This window comes from Carcharhinus amblyrhynchos, chromosome 3, assembly GCF_965287045.1.
Source record: "Carcharhinus amblyrhynchos chromosome 3, sCarAmb.v2.hapA, whole genome shotgun sequence".
Classification (NCBI taxonomy): domain Eukaryota; kingdom Metazoa; phylum Chordata; class Chondrichthyes; order Carcharhiniformes; family Carcharhinidae; genus Carcharhinus; species Carcharhinus amblyrhynchos.
The window spans coordinates 127,801,568-127,819,628 of NC_137326.1; the positions used below are offsets into that span (position 1 = coordinate 127,801,568).

At 46.3% G+C, this 18,061-nt stretch overlaps 1 protein-coding gene across 2 annotated transcripts in view; it reads right to left on the reverse strand.

Moving 5' to 3' along the window:
* Positions 1 to 18,061, reverse strand: part of hltf (helicase-like transcription factor) — a 78,535-nt gene that overhangs the window by 9,258 nt on the left and 51,216 nt on the right. The window contains exons 16-22 of one of the 2 annotated variants that reach the window (XM_080185977.1): positions 17,859 to 17,997; positions 13,539 to 13,674; positions 12,141 to 12,320; positions 10,397 to 10,521; positions 6,586 to 6,764; positions 3,826 to 3,951; positions 2,077 to 2,189 (exon numbers count right to left, since the gene is read on the reverse strand). In XM_080185977.1, the coding sequence (XP_080042103.1) occupies positions 2,077 to 2,189; positions 3,826 to 3,951; positions 6,586 to 6,764; positions 10,397 to 10,521; positions 12,141 to 12,320; positions 13,539 to 13,674; positions 17,859 to 17,997 (998 nt within the window). Of the gene's footprint in view, positions 1 to 2,076; positions 2,190 to 3,825; positions 3,952 to 6,585; positions 6,768 to 10,396; positions 10,522 to 12,140; positions 12,321 to 13,538; positions 13,675 to 17,858; positions 17,998 to 18,061 lie in introns of both variants that reach the window. The other variant, XM_080185976.1, reaches the window with a different exon arrangement.

Below are 18,061 nucleotides of genomic sequence, written 5' to 3' on the forward strand. Positions count from 1 at the left end.
TCCTCATGGCATTGAGAATGAAGCACGAACCAAGTGATAATCACAAACTTGGCGTGAACTGTATATGGGCAAGATTTGGGGACTAACATCACATTCGCTAGCCAAGGAGAAACTGTCCACAGATGACTCTCCCCCTCTGCAGTTCTGATTCTTGCTGAAACTGTCATATAGGATGAACGGGTCAGATTCCCCACAGTAAAGTCCACCTCAGTTACTGAGTGGTTATAATCCAGATATTCTTGTATTATGTTGAGACTGGGGCCAAAACGTTGACTGATTTCAAGAAGAAATTAGATATAGCTCTTGGGGCTAAAGGGATCAAGGGATATGGGGGGAATCAGGATATTGAATCTGATAATCAGCCGTGATCAGAATGAATGGCTGGGCAGGCCCACAGGGCCTACTCGTGCTTCTAGTTTCTATGTTGTGGAACTAATTCCACTGCAAGGATTCTTAAAAGTCTGATACTAGTTTGCCAGGTTGCAAATGTTACCTTAGAACCATGGAATCCCTATAGTGCAAAAGGAGGCCATTTGACCCAATGAGTCTGCACTGTCACTCCAAAAGAGCATTGTACCCAGGCCCACCCCAAATCGTAACCCTGTGCATCTGCCATGGGTAATCCCTCTAACCTATACACCTTTGGACGCCAAGAGACAATTAGCACGGCCAATTTATCTACCCAACCTGCACATCACTGGACAGTGGGAGGAAACCGGAGAACCCAGAGGAAACGCATGCAGACACGAGGAGAATGTGCAAACTCCACATAATCACCTGAGGCTGGAATCAAACCTAGGTGCTCATTGCTGTGAGGCAGCAGTGCTAACTACCGTGTCACTATGTAACCCTTAGCTCTGGGTACAGAAACGTCAGAACATCCAACACTCTCATTCAGGATTAGTTTGGCCAGGCATGGCGGTAATGTGCTTTTGGAACGGTGCCTTAGGAAGCAATGTTCTAATTCTAAAGCAGCTGTGAAGGTGTACACACATTTAATCATAGAATCATAGAGAATCATAGAAAAACTAAAGCACAAACAGGCCCTTTGGCCCACCAGTTGCACTGATCTTACCTCTACCCACTAGGCTTACCTATAACCCTCAATCCTATTAAGTCCCATGTACTCATCCAGAAGTCTCTTAAAAGACCATAATGAATTTGCCTCCACCACCACCGACGGCAGCCGATTCCACTCACCCACCACCCTCTGAGTAATCTAGAGGTTTACTGTTGAAAACAGCAGTAAAACCTCATGTTTGTTTTTTGAAAATTTAAAGTTAAAGTTTTTAAAGTTTATTTATTAGTGTCACAAGTAGGCTTACATTAACACTGCAATGAAGTTACTGTGAAAATCCTCAGGTATACTGAGGGAAAATTTAGCACGGCCAGCGTATCTAACCAGCGCGTCTTTAGGACTGTGGGAGGAAACCAGAGCACCCGGAGAAACACCACACAGACAGTGGGAGAACGTGCAGACTCTGCACAGACAGTGAGGGAGTCTTGCAGAGAGTCCCCAAGCTGTGAATTGACCTGGCTCCCTAGCACTGTGAGGCAACAGTGCTAGCCACCGTGCCACCCACGGCAGACTGAGCGCTCAACTATACTACCCACAATCTGTTGAACCAAAGGCAGCAAACATAATGTCTTAGAAGGCACAGGCACAGTGATAACTTACCATTCTTCTTCAGTGTGTTTGGTGAACCCAGAGGTCAGGAAGCTGTTCACAAAAGTGATTAACATGAAGGTATTGTGGCCAAATAGGATAAACTCTCCTCCCTTTTATTCTGGGCACCATGATGTTTACTCTTTGGGCGTTTTCTGTATTAACAATGAGCTGCAGTGGGCTAGTGATCTTCCCCACCCATAACCAACCCGCCATCGGTTTTAGTTTGCCTCTCCACAATTTCTTACCACACTTTTGGAAGCTCTTGCAACCCACTGTTCATTAATAGCTAAGTAGTCTGTTCTTCAGGAGCCCGATCTTTCAGCTTCACACTCTTAACAATACTGGCTGCTGCTGGTCCAAGGGAAAGACAGAAAGTAAACTGTAAACACGGCTGGGCGTGGACCTACCTGAGAGGAGTTTCTATAAGAGTAAGAAAGGCTGTGAACTGAGAAACAACTAAACTCTTGACGGTGGGGTCTTGTTTCCGAAGTTCAATCAAGGAATGCATCAGGGCATCTACCTGTGGATACATACAGCAAAGTTCAACAGGTCAGCACCAATAGATGTCTTCCTGAAAAGTGCAGATTATGGCCCATTATTGTAATGCTTCCTTTTAACTGTCCCATCTCTTGGCTGCAATTTTCCACGCGATTACGCTGCTGCTCCTCAACAACACGATCCAATATCACAACGTCAGTTTTCACATGTACGCTGGTGAAACCCAGTTCCAGCTCACCATCACTCTTCTCAAGTCCTCCTCAGTTGCTGAATCCTCAGACTGCGTGTCTGACATCCAGTGCTGAAGGAGCAGAAATTTCCTCCAAATAAACACCAGGAAGACTAGACCTGTTGGTTTTGGATAAGCCAAATACCGTATTCCCAAGGTATTAAACTCCATACTCTCTATTCTAATAGTCCGAGGCTTAACCCCAATGTTTGGAATCTTGGTATCGCATTTGACGCTAGCATGATCTTCTGACACATAACCAAGTCATCACCAAGACCATCTATTGCCACATCCGTAACATTAACCAACTCTGCCCTTGCCTGCTGAACCCTGCATCCCACGCTTTTATTTATTTTATGGAGATGCCGGCGTTGGACTGGAATGGACACAGAAAGAAGGCGCACAACACCAGGTTAAAGTCCAACAAGCTTATTTGGAATCATGAGCTTTCAGAGCCCTGCTTCTTCATCACCAAGATTATTATTAGTGGGCTTACATTAACACTGCAATGAAGTTACTGCAAAAATCCCCTCGTCGCCACACTCTGGCGCTTGTTCAGGTACACTGAGGGGCAATTTAACATGGACAATGCACCCAACCAGCACGTCTTTTGGACTGTAGGAAGAAACCGGAGCATGCGGAGAAAACGCACACACACACAGGCCGAATGTACAAACTCCATACAGACATGACCCAAGTCGGGAATCAAACCCAGGTTCCTGGCGCTGCGAGGCAGCAGTGCTAAACACTGTGCCACCACGTTGCCCACATCATTCACATCGGTGGATTCTCCAGTCCTGCCGGCAGTGCAACCCCGCTCTGCCCGTGGGGTTTCCAGTCAGTCATAGCAATCTGGTTGACTGTCAGCTGCCCTCAGGCAACAGGGAATGGGCAATAAATGCTGGCCAGCCAGCGACGCCCATGTCCCACGAATGAATTAAAAAACCCCCGCTACATAGGAGGCGCTCCCGGTGCAACGGGAAGATCTCACCGGTGGTGTGGGCTGGAAAATCCCGCCTTATAATGACAGGTGGTCAATCACGTTCCAGGAATTCCCTGCTTTCAAACTTTAAAATAAAATTCAAATAGTGCCCTGGAACGTCACATCAACTTCACTCAAATACAATCCCCTCCCCGCTTAGAATAGTGACACAAAAGAGAAAGCTCCCTTCCAGTCTTGTTATTTGGAAGTTAAATGTGAGCAATTTAATCCCTATTTTATTGTCAAATTTATAACAATACAAATAAGCTCTCGTGCAGACAGTCCACAAATATTGCAGCTCTCCGAGGAATGCAGGCTGACATTCCACAGATGATAGCCATACTATCTGTCAATATCTCCCCTTCCTGATAGCAGTGCTGCTTCTGCCCACCCCCACACAACGGACAAGGCTGTTTCTAAAAAAATGCACAGGCCCCTCTGACTGACCTTTGAGCTGGAGACCCAGACCTGCTGAGATTTGTCAGGTGCCGTGGCGTCTGTCTCTTCAGGGGGGCACTCCACCAGCTGTTCCACTCGGATCTCGGCCCTGCACAGAGGACACCGGGCCGTGGGCTGTAGAACAAGAAAAGGAGGCAGACATAATGAGACAGCTCCGACGATCAGACACGCACAACTCGCTCAGGGGGCTGACGCTCTTGTCTTGACGACTGATAAAGTGTTTCACAAGGCATTGTGCCCACTGAGAAATGTTCAGCAGGACTTTATGGCCTCGCTTGTCCCAAAACCATAAAATCTCACCCAAAGTCAACTGACCTATCCGATGGCCCACACTTCACCTGCTCCGATTCCCACCGCAGGCAGGATGATAAAATTCCGGCGGTAAAAGTTTGGGGAGGCGATGGACAAATAGAAACTCAGCTAATGTTCTGGGGACCCAGGTTCGAATCCCACCATGGCAGATGATGGAATTTGAATTTAATTTAAAAAAAAATCTGGAATTAAGAATCCAATGACCATGAAACCATTGTCGATTGTTGGCAAAACCCATCTTTAGGGAAGGAAAATATGCCATCCTTACCTGGTCTAGCCTACATGTGACTTCAGAGCCACAGCAATGTGATCGACTAACAACTGTCCTCGGGCAACTAACGATGGCCAATAAATGCTGGCCAGCCAGCAACGCTTATGTCCCATGAATGAATAAAAAAAACCCCAGAATCCTTACAGTGCAGAAGCGGCCATTCTGCCCTTCGAGTCTGCACTGGCTGTCTGACAGAGTACTTACCCAGGTCCCCTTCTCCACCCTATTCCTGTAACCCCACACATTTACCATGACTAATCCATTTAACCTACATATCTTGGGACACTAAGGGGCAATTTCGCATGGCCAATTCACCTGACCCGAACATCTTTCAGGCTATGGGAGGAAACAAGAGCACCACACAGAAAACCCACGCAGACACGGGGGGAACGTGCAAACTCCGTTCGGTCATCCAAGACTGGAATTGAATCCGGGTTCCTGCACTGTGAGACAGAAGTGCTAAACACTGTGCCGTACTGTGGGAAAATGTGAAAGCGTCCACTTTGGGTGGAAGGATAGAAAAGCAACTTATTATTTAAATGGGGAGAGATTGCAGAACTCTTATGAGCGATCTGAGATGTTTTGCTGCAGTTATTCAGGACATTGGTGAAACCACGCCTGGTGTACTGGATATAATTTTGGTCTCCTTATTTAAAAACAGATATCAATCTGTTGGGGAGGTGGTGGCATAGTGGTATTGTCACTGGATTAGTAATCTAGGGACCCTGGGCAAGATCTGGGGATCAGGTTTTAAATCTCCGTCATGGCAAATGGTGAAATTTGAATTCAATAAAAATCTGGAAGTAAAAGTCTACTGATGACCAGGGAAGGAAATGTGACATCCTTACTCAGTCTGGCCTATATTGACTCCAGATCCACAGCACTGGGGTTGGTTGGTTAGAGATGGGCAATTAAATGCTGGTCCAACCAGTGACACCCACATCCCATAAATCAATTTTAAAATAGCAGTTCAGAAGAAGGCTCATCGACTGATACAAGTGAAGAGTAGGTTATTCTATGACAGCTTGGACTTATACCCATTGGAATTTCAAAGAATGACAGGCAATCTTATTGAAATATATAATAACCTGTGGGATTTGACGGGGTGGACACCAAAAGGCTCCTTCCCTTTGAGTTAGGGAAGAAAGTTTAAAAATAAGAGGACTCCCATTGATGACAGAGATGAGGAGAAATTCTCTCTCTCAGAAAATCACAAGTATTTGGAACTCGCTCTTCCCCAGATAGCACTGGAAACAGAGTCATTGGATATTCTTAAGACAGAGGTAGACAGATTCTTGACTAACAAGAAAGTTAAAAGTTATTGGGGGGTAGGCAGGAATGTGGACTTGGGGCTATGATCAGATCAGCCAAGATCTTACTGAGTGGCGGAGCAGGCTCAAGGAGCCAAATGGTGACTCCTGCTACTAATTTGTACGTTCTTATGTACAAGTCCCCTAAAATTCACCATTTGTACTGCACAGCAGAATATACAGGATATCAGAGCATGCTTTGATGCTCAAAAAGCCATTCTTCAATGTCATGACTAAAATTATTGGGTCAACCCTGCTGTAGTTAGAACCACAGAATTCCTACAGTGCCGGGAGAGGCCATCCGGCTCATCGAGTCTACACTGACTCTCCAAAAGAGCATCTTGTCAGGCCCTCCCCTCCACCTTATCCCCGTAACTCCACGTATTTACCATGGTTAATCCTAACCTACATACCTTGGGATACTAAGCGGCAATTTCACATGGCCTAACCCACAGATCTTTGGACTGTGTGGGAGGAAACCGGAGCACCAGGAGGAAACCCATGCAGACACGGGGAGAAGGTGCAGACTCCGCACAGTGACCCAAGCCGGGAATCGAACCCGGGTCCCTGGTGCTATAAGGCAGCAGTGCTAACCACTGTACCACCCATAAATAAACCTTAAATAACCAATCAACGGTATGGAAACAGAGCCTATGCCATAACTTTGGCAAATGACTTGCAGAAAGCCCCATATACACATGTGAACAGATGTTTCACTGAGAATTAGCGGACAATCAGAAGCCCCCGAGTAAATTCCTGACACCCCAATTTCAATCCAAGGTTTGGCAGAAATCTCCTTAAACTCAAGGGCTAAACAAGTGCTTGTGTTAAGCTGCACTCCCGCCATCCACTGACCTGCTCACTCTGAATAACCTGACAGATACACGGTCTGCAGTAAACGTGGGCACAGTGTGTAATCACAGGAAAGGTCAGCGATTCCAGGCAGATGGCGCATTCTTCATCAGAGCCACAACTCAAAACCAGTTTAATCTTTTTCACCAACTTCTCCCGCAGTTCATCAGGGGTGGAATTGTCTACTGGAGAGAGGGAGAAAACAAGTGGAGGAAAGAGAGTGAGAGAGGCAGTATTGACATCCATGTAATGAACAGAACTAACTAACCTTCCCAATTTTAACCATCTGCACAAAAGGATCACTAACCTGCCTGCTGGCCCTGGCACTGTTGGACATTATAATGTCCCATCAGTTTAGAAAATAGCCCTGCTTGATAAATCATTCATTTGGAAGATTGGAAGCTTTTAGTCATTAAGTTCTATTAAGCCTGGCGCCCCTTGGCACTGCAGGGGGGTGGGGAGAAATGGGATCGACTTGCCGGGGAATGGCGGGGGGGAACCAGGGCTGCCCGTGGTGGGGGATGATCCTATGGCTGGAGTTGCAGAGTCACAGGGCCGACCAATGAGCAAGCTGGCCAGCCATCGGGAAGCCGGCAGCATAATGCTGAGTGGACCACTGCGCACGCGCCTATCTGTCACAGCAGAGATCGGCACATTTGCAGCAGCCCCGCATTGCCGGCCTCTCCAGCAGGAATGCATCCCACTCACTAATTTTTAATGACATTCACACTGAGGGACTCTGCAGTGCTCAGAATGTGGAAGATTCATTTTGAAAGTCCTGTTGGAAAGACCAGTGGGACTTACTCCAGTTTTTACACAAATTCAACATCTTCCTTTTGGGAGAATCGCGCCATGAATTTTGTCTGAAGCCTTGTACCTGATGTTCACAGTACGGTACACACACAAGCCTTTTGGCCCATTATACCTTTGCCAGCTCCAGAAAGAGTTGCTCAATAGTTGCACCGTTCCTGCTTTTTTCCCTGAAAATGCCTCCATTTCAGCAAATTCTCGTTAGAAAGTCCCAGTAAAACCTGCTTCCGCCATTCTTTCAGACAAAATAAACTCATTGGGTTGACCCACTTCGCCTCATCTTACCTCAGGTTCTTTCAATCTTTGAACCCCGGTTACCAATTCTTGAATGCCTCCATTAAATCTCCCCTTAAACATCTTTTCTTCAAGGAGAACAGACCTAGTTGTAATTGAAGTTCTTCATCCCAGTTATCATTCTGGTAGACCTCCTCCAACCCCCTCCAAGGCTTTGATGTTCTTCCTAAAGCATGGCACCCAGGATAGGACCCAATAGGGTAAAATTTGGACGTTGCCATGGACCTTGGCAATCGGCCAAATTGCAACTGAAGAATGAGAGTTAATTAGATAGGTTCCAGCCATGGAGGGCGGCATTAGTTTGGGCAGTTACTCTACAGCAAATCGTTCTCACTCTAACTACTTGCATGCACATCGATCAGGGTTACTAGATAATGGCACGGAGCAGGAAAGCTAATTTCTAAGGCCATTTGTGCCAAATAATCATTGCCTGAGTTGAGGTCAGCTCTCGTAATATAGATCCATAGACCATCCTCTACCGCACAGTGCAGTTACTCACTGAATAAACCCACAAAGGTAAGTGTACTCTGTGAGTAAGTGACGCCAACAATTATTTGCTGCATCCTCCATTACAACACAGCATCAGACTTCCTTCCCGATGTCTCAATGATTCAAGAGATCTCACAGAACATAGAACATTACAGCGCAGTACAGGCCCTTCGGCCCTCGATGTTGCACTGACCAGTGGAACCAATCCAATGACCCTCTAACCTAAACTATTCCAACGTTATACATATGCCTATCCAATGACCATTTGAACGCCCTTAAAGTTGGCGAGTCCACAACTGCTGCAGGCAGGGCATTCCACGCCCTGACTACCCTCTTCTTAACGGTGTTAAATTTGCCAGAGTATATCTGCCGCGGCATTCAAAGATCTCCCGCAAAATTAATTAACAACAAAATTGACATCCTTGGTTGAATTAACTGAGCACAGCTCGAGAGTGGGATCAAAAGTATACTCATCAAAGAATCCGTGCAGAGATTCAGACTGTGACCACATGGATTTCCTCCGGGTGCTCCAGTTTCAACCCACACTCCAAAGATGTGCAGGTTAGGTTGATTGGCCATGCTCAATTTTCAGGGGGATTAACAGGGTAAATCTGTGGGGTTATAGGGATAGGATCTAGGAGGGATGGTGGTTGCTGCAGCTCGATGGGCCAAATGGCCTCCTACTGTGCTGTAGGGCTTCTATGATTGTATTTCTGGGCTAATCCCCTCTTTTTGGGCTGCGCTTCAGCTGTAACGATTCCAGTCTCTGCTCTGTTATGGCTGTGGTCTCCCCAGTGAAAAGTTTATAGTTTTCAAGTTTTTTTAAAGTTTATTTATTAGTAACACAAGTAGGCTTACATTAACATTGCAATGAAGTTACTGTGAAAATCCCTCAGTTGCCACACTCCAGAGCCTGTTCAGGTACACAGAGAGAATTTAGCACGGCCAATTCATCTAACCGGCACGTCTTTTGGACTGTGGGAGGAAACCGGAGCATCAGGAGGAAACCCATGCAGACATGGGAGGAACGTGCAAACTCCACACAGACAGTGACCCAAGCTGGGAATCGAACCTGGGTCACAGGCGCTGTGAGGCAGCAGTGCTAACCACTGTGCCCCCATGCCGCCCCCAAAATGAAGAAAACGCAAATAAGTGAACATCACTCATGTGATGGGCGATGCAGCATGCAAAACGCATAGCACTGATAAGTGAAAATCGAAGCTGCGAAAGATGGGACTTTACTGTACTTCAACACAGGCCTAACTAGTTTATAAAGCTTTAATACAACTGAGTTGCTTTTGGATTCTACACCTCTATTTACAAAGCCAAGAAAGCTGTGTTTGTTTTTAAAGCCTCATCAGTTTGACACATCACCTTAGGAATAGGAGGAGACCATTCAGCCCATTGAGGCAGTCCTGCATTTATCAACATGGCGGATCTGTCTCTCAACCACCTTCAAAAGATTTCTGTATCCAAAGCCCCAGGTCTCAATGTCCCAGCTCGTTCTTTTAAAATTTGACCATTTATACTGCCTCTCCTCATTCTTCCTTCCAAAATACATCGCTTTACATTTCTCAGTGTTAAACTTCATCTGCCACCTCTCTGCCCATTTTACCAGTCTACGTCGTTCTGAAGTCCCCCACTCTTCTCATTCTTCACTACTAAATCATAGCATCCCTACAGTGCAGAAGGAGACCATTTGGCCCATCGAGTCTGCACTCCCATCCAGCTCCTATCCCTGTAACCCCAATGTATTCACCCTCCTTAATCCCTCTGACACTAAAAGGGCATTTCAGCATAGCCAATCAATCTGACCTGCACATCTCTGGACTGTGGGAGGAAACCCACACAGGGAGAACGTGCAGACTCTGCACAGGCAGTGACCCCAGCTGGGAATCGAACCCGGGTCCCTGGCGCTGCGAGGCAGCAGTGCTAACCACTGTGCCACCATGCACTCATGGAGTTCTATCTCATTTGAAAACTTCAAAATGATGCCCTAAAGTCCAAAATCCAGATCATTAACGTATATCAAAGAGTTGTCGTCCTAAAACAGACACTTGGAGGTGCGCCCTATACTTCCTTTGGGTCTGAAGAACAGTTGGCCAATCTTGTCTTCATGCTGCCTCTGGCCCTTCAATCCTTTTGGACATCCATTTGGTAAAAGGTGGCTGAAGCACTCTCGCTATAAAACAGTGTGGAAATCCGTGAAGGCCGCTCCTACCTGAGGAACCCATCACCGCTGAAGAATTTGCAAACAGGCGGGGATGGCAACACAGCTGCCTCAGCCAGACCAGGATCGCGAGGACGTCAGCATAGTGGGTGAAAATGGATCCTTCGCTGAAATATCTGAAAAATGTTGGAACAAGGATTAGCGTTAAGCTGCGAACAGGTGTGCCCGCCAGCAGCATACCATCCCAGCTCCCGAACAAAAGGCTCAGCCAGTGCTCCATCCTCACTAATCGTCAGGCAACATTCCCGGTAGGCGGACATACACAGCTGCTAAACCGTGGCCTTCCTAACAGCAATAACAAGAGGAAGAGAGAGAGAGAGAGAAAGTAAGAAAAAGGTGACAGTAACAGAACAGAATCAGAGGGGGAAAGAAGTTTGGAGAATTAGGAGCAGAAGGCCATTCGGCCCCTCGAGCTTGCTCCGCCATTCAACAAAGTCATGGCTGGTCTGATTGTAACCTCAACCCCACATTCCTGCCTGTCCCCGCTAACCTTTGACCCCCTCCCCCCACTTTGTTCATCAAGAATCTATCTAGCTCTGCTTTAAAAATATTCAAAGATCCCATTTCCACTTTCTTTTCAGGAAGAGAGTTCGAGAGCCCTCAGGGAAAGAAAACTATTCTCCACATCTGTGTCATCCTTTCATTTATGAAGTTTATTTATTAGTGCAATGAAGTAACACTGCAAAGAAAATTCCCTAGTCGCCACACTCTGGCCCCTGTTCGGGTACACTGAGGGAGAATTTAGCATGGCAAATGCACCTACCCAGCACGTCTTTCGGACTTTGGAAGGACTATAGGCAGCACAGTAGCACAATGGTTAGCACTGCTGTCTCACAGCGCAGGGACCTGGGTTCAATTCCAGCCTCAGATCTATGCGGAGTTTGCATGTTTTGGGCAGCATGGGAGCACAGTAGTTAGCACCGCTGCTTCACAGCTCCAAGGACCTGGGTTTGATTCCCAGCTCAGGTCACTGTGTGTGTGGAGTCTGCACATTCTCCTCGTGTCTGTGTGGGTTTCCTCCCACAGACCAAAGATGTGCGGGTTAGGTTGATTGGCCATGCTAAAAATTGCCCCTTAGTGTCTCAAGATGCGTAGGTTAGAGGGATTACCAGGTAAATATGAAGGGATATGGGGGTAGGGCCTGGGTGGGATTGTGGTCGGTGCAGACTCGATGGGCCAATGGCCTCTTTCTGCACTGCTGGGCTTTCTATGATTTCTATGACACTGGAGCACCCAGAGGAAACCCATGCAGACACGGCGAGAATGTGCCAACTCCACACATAATAATAAGGGAACAAAATGTTATCAAAAGATACCTACTAGAGGTAGGTATTCAATAACAGAAGAATCCCTGCAGTGCAGAGTATCTTATCCAGGCCCAATACCCATTACCCCACATATTTACCACTGCTAACCCATCTAACCTACACACTGTGTGATACTAAGGAGCAATTTAGCATGGCTAATCTGGCCTGCGGGAGGAAACCAGAGCACCCGGTTCACAGACAGTGACCCGAGGCTCGAATTGAACCCTGGTCCCAGACGCTGTGAGGCAGCGTTGCTAAGCACTGTGCCACCAGTAACAAGTAATGACCTTCCTAAATAGTTACTACTGAATGTCATCGCACAAATATGAGCGTTACATAAAAAAATTAAGGATGTGCATGGAATAAACTGCGGCAATGAGGCAGCTTTACACTTGCTGAACAGGAAATTCCTTCCGAGTCTCACCCACCTGCCAATGATGGCTCGCCCCTCGTTCTTCACAGATTCGTATATTTGCTTCTCTTCGTCAGAAAGCGTTATATGCTGAACAAAGACCGTGCGTTCCGGGAGCTCGATTACAGGCTTACCGTTCACCTTGCTGGTTTTGGTTCGTCGCAAGGTAATGTTGTTTATTAACGCTTGCAGCCGTCTGAAGAAAGAACACAAATGAAAGTATTAGGGAGCTCTAGCGAGTAACGTAACCTCCTCAGCGCCACACTGAACACTATCGCGTGTGTTGTGTATACAAGTGCAGTGGCTATAGCGGTACAGAAAATGACTGCCCACAAACGAGCTGGATAAATCCTTTACCACTGAAGAAACATTCTGAAGTTCAAACAGCTTCATCGCACATTATCAGCCAGTGATACTCAGAAGTAATATGTTGCATTGTTGGACTTAGAGAAAAATAGAGTTAACAACACATTTCAACAAAAGCACGTGTTTTAACAAGTGAATCACAGAATCCCGACAGTGCACGAGGTGACCATTCGAGTCTGAAATGACCACTCTACTCCCATAACCCCGTCATAATTACCCTGCTAATCCCCTGACACTAAATTCAATTTAGCATGGCCAATCAACCTAATCTGCACATCTTTGGACTTTAGAAGGATGCCAGAGCATCCAGAGGATACCCAAGCAGACACGGGGAGAATGTGCAAACGCCACACAGACAGTGATCCGAGTCTGGAATTGAACCCGGGTTCCCTGAGCTGTGAGGCAGCAGTGCTAACCACTGTGTCACCGTGACATCTTTCGTCTCATCTACTTCCCAGAACCCTTCTTTATCCAACTTCCTTCTTGTCCAAAACCCTTCTACATGTTTCCTATTCAATACTAATCCACTTGTCCATCAGGCCTATCTGCAATTAAAGTTGTATCCACCATTTATACTGCAATAGCGCTATCCTAGTTTTTAAAGGTCCCTAACTCAGAGTCGTAGAGGTTTACAGCATGAGAACAGGCCCTTTGGTCCAACTTGTTCATGTTTTAAACACCTAAGCTACTCCCAACTGCCTATATTTGGCCCATATCCTGCTATATCCATCTTACCCATTTAACTGTCTAAATGCTTTTTAAAAGACAAAATTGTACCCGCTTCTACTACTACCTCTGGCAGCTTGTTCCAGACACTCACCACCCTCTGTGTGAAAAAAGTTTCCCCTCACTGGACACTCTTGTATCTCTCCACTCTCTGCAATTTTCTCTAACCCGATGTAAACTTGCTCTCAGCCATCTTTCAGCCTCCAAACTTTTTTTTGCCTCTTCAACACCCCCCACCAGCCCCTCTTTTTGTTCACTCCGACCCCACCCTCAGAAACTTCCTCCATCCGCACGCACCCAATTTCAGTTCAAAAACACCTACTTGAGGCCATGCTGATCCCCCATGGTCACAGGGCGTTGGATAGTCCGGTGCCACCACTGTCTGTCTGTGAATGGTTTCAGCTTCAGGAACGAGAGAATGGACCAAAGATCCTTTAACGAGTTTTGAATGGGAGTGCCTATGGCAGAATCATATCAAATGAATAGTTACACGTCTCACCAAATCTCCCCTAATCCCACACTGAAAGTCACTTTGAAAGTCATACACATGAAAGTCACGGCTTAGAACCATAACCTGGATCCTGATGCACTCAAAGGTTTGGGACGGTGGTGCAATGGCACTGTCACTAGACTTGGAATCCAGAGGCCCAGGCGAACCCTCTGAGGACATGGGTTCAAATCCCACCATGGCAACTAGTGAAATTTAAACTCAATAAATTAAATGGGGAATTGAAAGCTAGTCTAATAATTGTAACCATGAAACTATAATCAAAGTTTATTAGTATCATAAGTAAGGCTTACATTAACACTGCAATGAAGTTACTGTGAAAATCCCCTAGTTGCCACATTCTGGTGCCTGTTGGGGTATAGCTGAGGGAGAATTTAGTACGGCCAATGCACCTAACCAGCACATCTTTTGGACTGTGGGAGGAGCACCCAGAGGTAATCCACGTGGACAATGTATAGACTCTGCATAGATAGTGACCAAGCCGGGATTCGAACCTGGGTCCCTGGCACTGTGAAATAGCAGTGCTAACCACTGTGCCACTGTGCTACCGTTAATGTCCTTTAGGGAAGGAAATCTGTCGTTATGCCCTGTCCGGCATTCATGTGACTCCCGACCTACAGTAACTTGTTTGACTCTGAACTGTCCTTCTGAAATTGCCGAGCAAGACAGTGAGTTTAAAGGCAATTAGGGATGGGCAACAAATGCTTAGCCCACACCCCCGTGAAAGCATAAATATTCTGGCGCCGTTTGGATTGCAAGAGCTTCTGACTAATCTGTCTGGACTTCCTCTGACTGAGGGGCAGAAGTCTGACCTCCCCGGTTGATATCACAGCACTGTGGCGTTTTGCTAAAAGCCTATTGTTCCAGACACACTTTTCTTCCAGGGATGAGGCAGTGCGTATCCCCCACCACAACAGTACTTAGAGCTGCACTGTCAGAGAAAGAAAAGATTTGCATTTCAATCATGTTTTCTATGCCCAATGGACGTCTCAATCTTTATAGCCAATTAAGTACTTGTGAAGTGCTGCCATTTAGGGACTACAGCAGCCAATTTACATTCAGCAAATTCCCACAAACAGCAACTTAATAATGACTCGATGATCTGTGTTTTTTGTGATGTTGACTGAGGAATAAATATTGGCCAGCATACCACCATACACGGTGGCACAGTGGTTAGCGCTGCTGCCTCACAGTGCCAGGGACCCGGGTTCGATTCCCGGCTTGGGTCACTGTCTGTGTGGAGTTTGCACATTTTCCCCGTGTCTGGGTGGGTTTCCTCCGGATGCTCCGGTTTCCTCCCACAGTCCAAAGATGTGCTGGCTCGGTGCACTGGTCATACTAAATTCTCCTTCAGTGTACCCATACAGGCGCTGGAGCGTGGCGACAAGGGGATTTTCACAGTAACTTCACTGCAGTGTTAAGGTAAGCCCACATGTGAAACTGATAAAGTAACTTGCCTTTTCTTTGAAATATTGTCATGGGATCTTTTCCATCCACCCGAGCAAGCTGACAGTGCCCTGGTTTAAAATTTCATGCAAAAGGCAGCATTCTGGCAGTGCAGCGCTCCGTCCGATCTGCCCCAGAGCATCAGCCTTGATTATTTGTGCTCAAACCCCAGATTGGGACTGAAACTTGGAGCTTTGTGACTGAGAGATATCAGCCTAGCCACACTGACAGAGATGGCATCCCAGACTGCTGGGACTGACATTCTGGAGATGACGCAAAGGGCTTCTACATTTTGACCCAGCTGGTGAATCATGGCTTCAGCACTTATGCACAGAACAAGTTTTCTAAGTAAAACCATAGCTCCCAGGCTGCCCTGAACACCCAAGCCTTTCCCTCTGTAACATCTAGGGTAAGTAACAGCTCAGGAAGATCACCTGCACTGTTTAATTACAAACTACTCTGGGGATCTGCTGATTAATCAAAAAATCAGACCCTCAATAATGAAACCTTTTTATTAATTAAACATTGTCATTAACTTATGTACCCAGTGTGAGTCAAATTAATCAGGCCTCATTTATATACCGTAGCGATCACCATAGCATGACTTTTGAGTATTCCTGATGCTTCATAATCAGGTTTTTATATTAACAGATTCACAAGAACATATTAATCTGCATACTTATTATCAAAGCAAATTCAATGCACACAGACTTTCATACCTTGCAGTGATAATAAAAAATACTTCATATCAATACACATTAGTGGGGGGGGGGGGGGGGTAAGGTATCTCAGCTGGGAACCTCAGCTCATGATCGCTGCACTTCTATATACATGCTAGCCAAGCTTTTTATTTATTTGTGGGACATGGGTGTCACTAGCTGGCCAGCATTTATTGCCCATCCCTAGGTGCCCTAGGCCAGTTATGAATCAACCACATTGCGTAGGCCAGGCTGGTTAAGAATGGTCAACTTCCTTCCCTAAAGGACATGAGTGAACCTGTTGGATACTTCAAGTATTGACAACTTTCACCTCAGTGTAGAAATTTTGGTCCAATTCTGCAGCCAGCAATCTGCCCTGACTTTTTAAAATGAACCTTTGCTTTAGAACGAGTGGACAGGCAATGGCTAGTGGTATTATCACTAGACTATTAATCCAGAAAACCAGCTAATGTTCTGGGGGACCCGGGTTCGAATCCCACCACGGTGGAAAGTGAATTCAATTAAAAAATATCTGCAATTAAGAATCTACTGATAACCATGAAACCATTGTTGTAAAAACCCATCTGGTTCACTAATGTCCTTTAGGGGAGGAAATCTACCATACTCACGCAGCCTGGCCTACATGTGACTCCAGAGCCACAGCAATGTGGTTGACACCTAATTGATATCTTAAAATGGTCGAGCAAACCACTCAGTTTAAGGGCAGCTGGGGATGAGCAATGAATGCTGGTCAGCCAGCACAGCCAACGTTCCACAAACGAATAAAAACAAAACTTCCTTTCAGTCGTCTATGCAAAAAGCACAGAGCCCTCAATGGGAGTTCAGGCACCGGGATAAACAGGGCAAGCAATCTACGTTGCCAATAACCAACCAGGCTGATAACGAGGCATGCAGAAGCTGAACCAGGAAATGCCAGCTCAGAATAGTTAACTCAATGCCAAATCAGGTTTAAGAAGAGTGGGCAAGAAAGATTCAATTGGTAGATAAAACGCACCAGAAATCAACATTTTAAAATAACTAGAATCTGAAGGAATGAGATGCCACACTAGTCAAAGCAGGGATGTATTGCTGAGGCTTTATAAGGCCACATTTGGAATATTGTGAGCAATTTTGGGCCCCGTATCTAAGGAAGGACGTGCTAGCCTTGGAGAGGACGTTCACAAGAACGATCCCGGCAATGAAAATCTTGATGTATGCAGAGCGTTTGAGGATTCTGGGTCTGTACTCGATGGGATTTAGAAGGATGGGGGGGGTCTTATTGAAACTTACAGAATACTGGAAGGCCTGGATACAGTGGACATGGAGAGGATGTTCCTATTAATAGGAGAGACTCAGATCCAATGGCACAGCCTCAGAGCAAAGGGACAGCCTTTTAGAACTAAGATGAGGAGGAATTTCTTCAGCCAGAGGCTGGTGAATCTGTGGAATTCCTTGCTACAGAAGGCTGTGGAGGTCAGGTCATTGATAGGTTCCTGATTGGTAAGAGTTCAAAGGTGATGGGGAAAAGGGCAAAAGAATGGGATTAAGAAACATATCGGCCAGGATTGAATGGCGGACTGGACTCAATGGGCCGAATGGTCTAATTCTGCTCCTACATCTGATGATCTGAGTCCATTTTCAGCGTCAGAGGGGTTGTTTAGCAGTAATGGAGATTGACCACACTGTTAAAATTTTACTAACACTGCAATGGGCAAGCTTAGGGTTCGGATACTAGGAAAGTAGAGAGAATTATGCAGTTCAACCTCTTTCTTTTACCAAGTTAGCAGTGCCACACGGCATCTCAGATGGCAACTTCACCTCTGCATTGTACACGTGCAGTGGGCAAAACTTGCTGCTGGATTTACACTTGACTCATAGCGAGCACAGGTAGCCTCAGCCTCACCACCATCTCTCCCACATCATCCGACCCAGTATCTTTCTTCCGGGTGGATGTCACACCAATCAGCTGGTCAACACAACACACACCTACCTGTTAACACCCATCTTCGGTCAGCAGTTAGTGAGAGCGCTGCTTTCGTCTGCTGGGCATTCGGGTTCCGGATGGTGTGTCCCTCATCCAATACCACACGGAGCCAGTGCACTTTATGCAGCGGGCTGGCACTGCCACTCTGTCAGGGCAAATTAGTAACAATTAATGTAAGACGACCAATGACAATAATCCAGTCCAGTGCC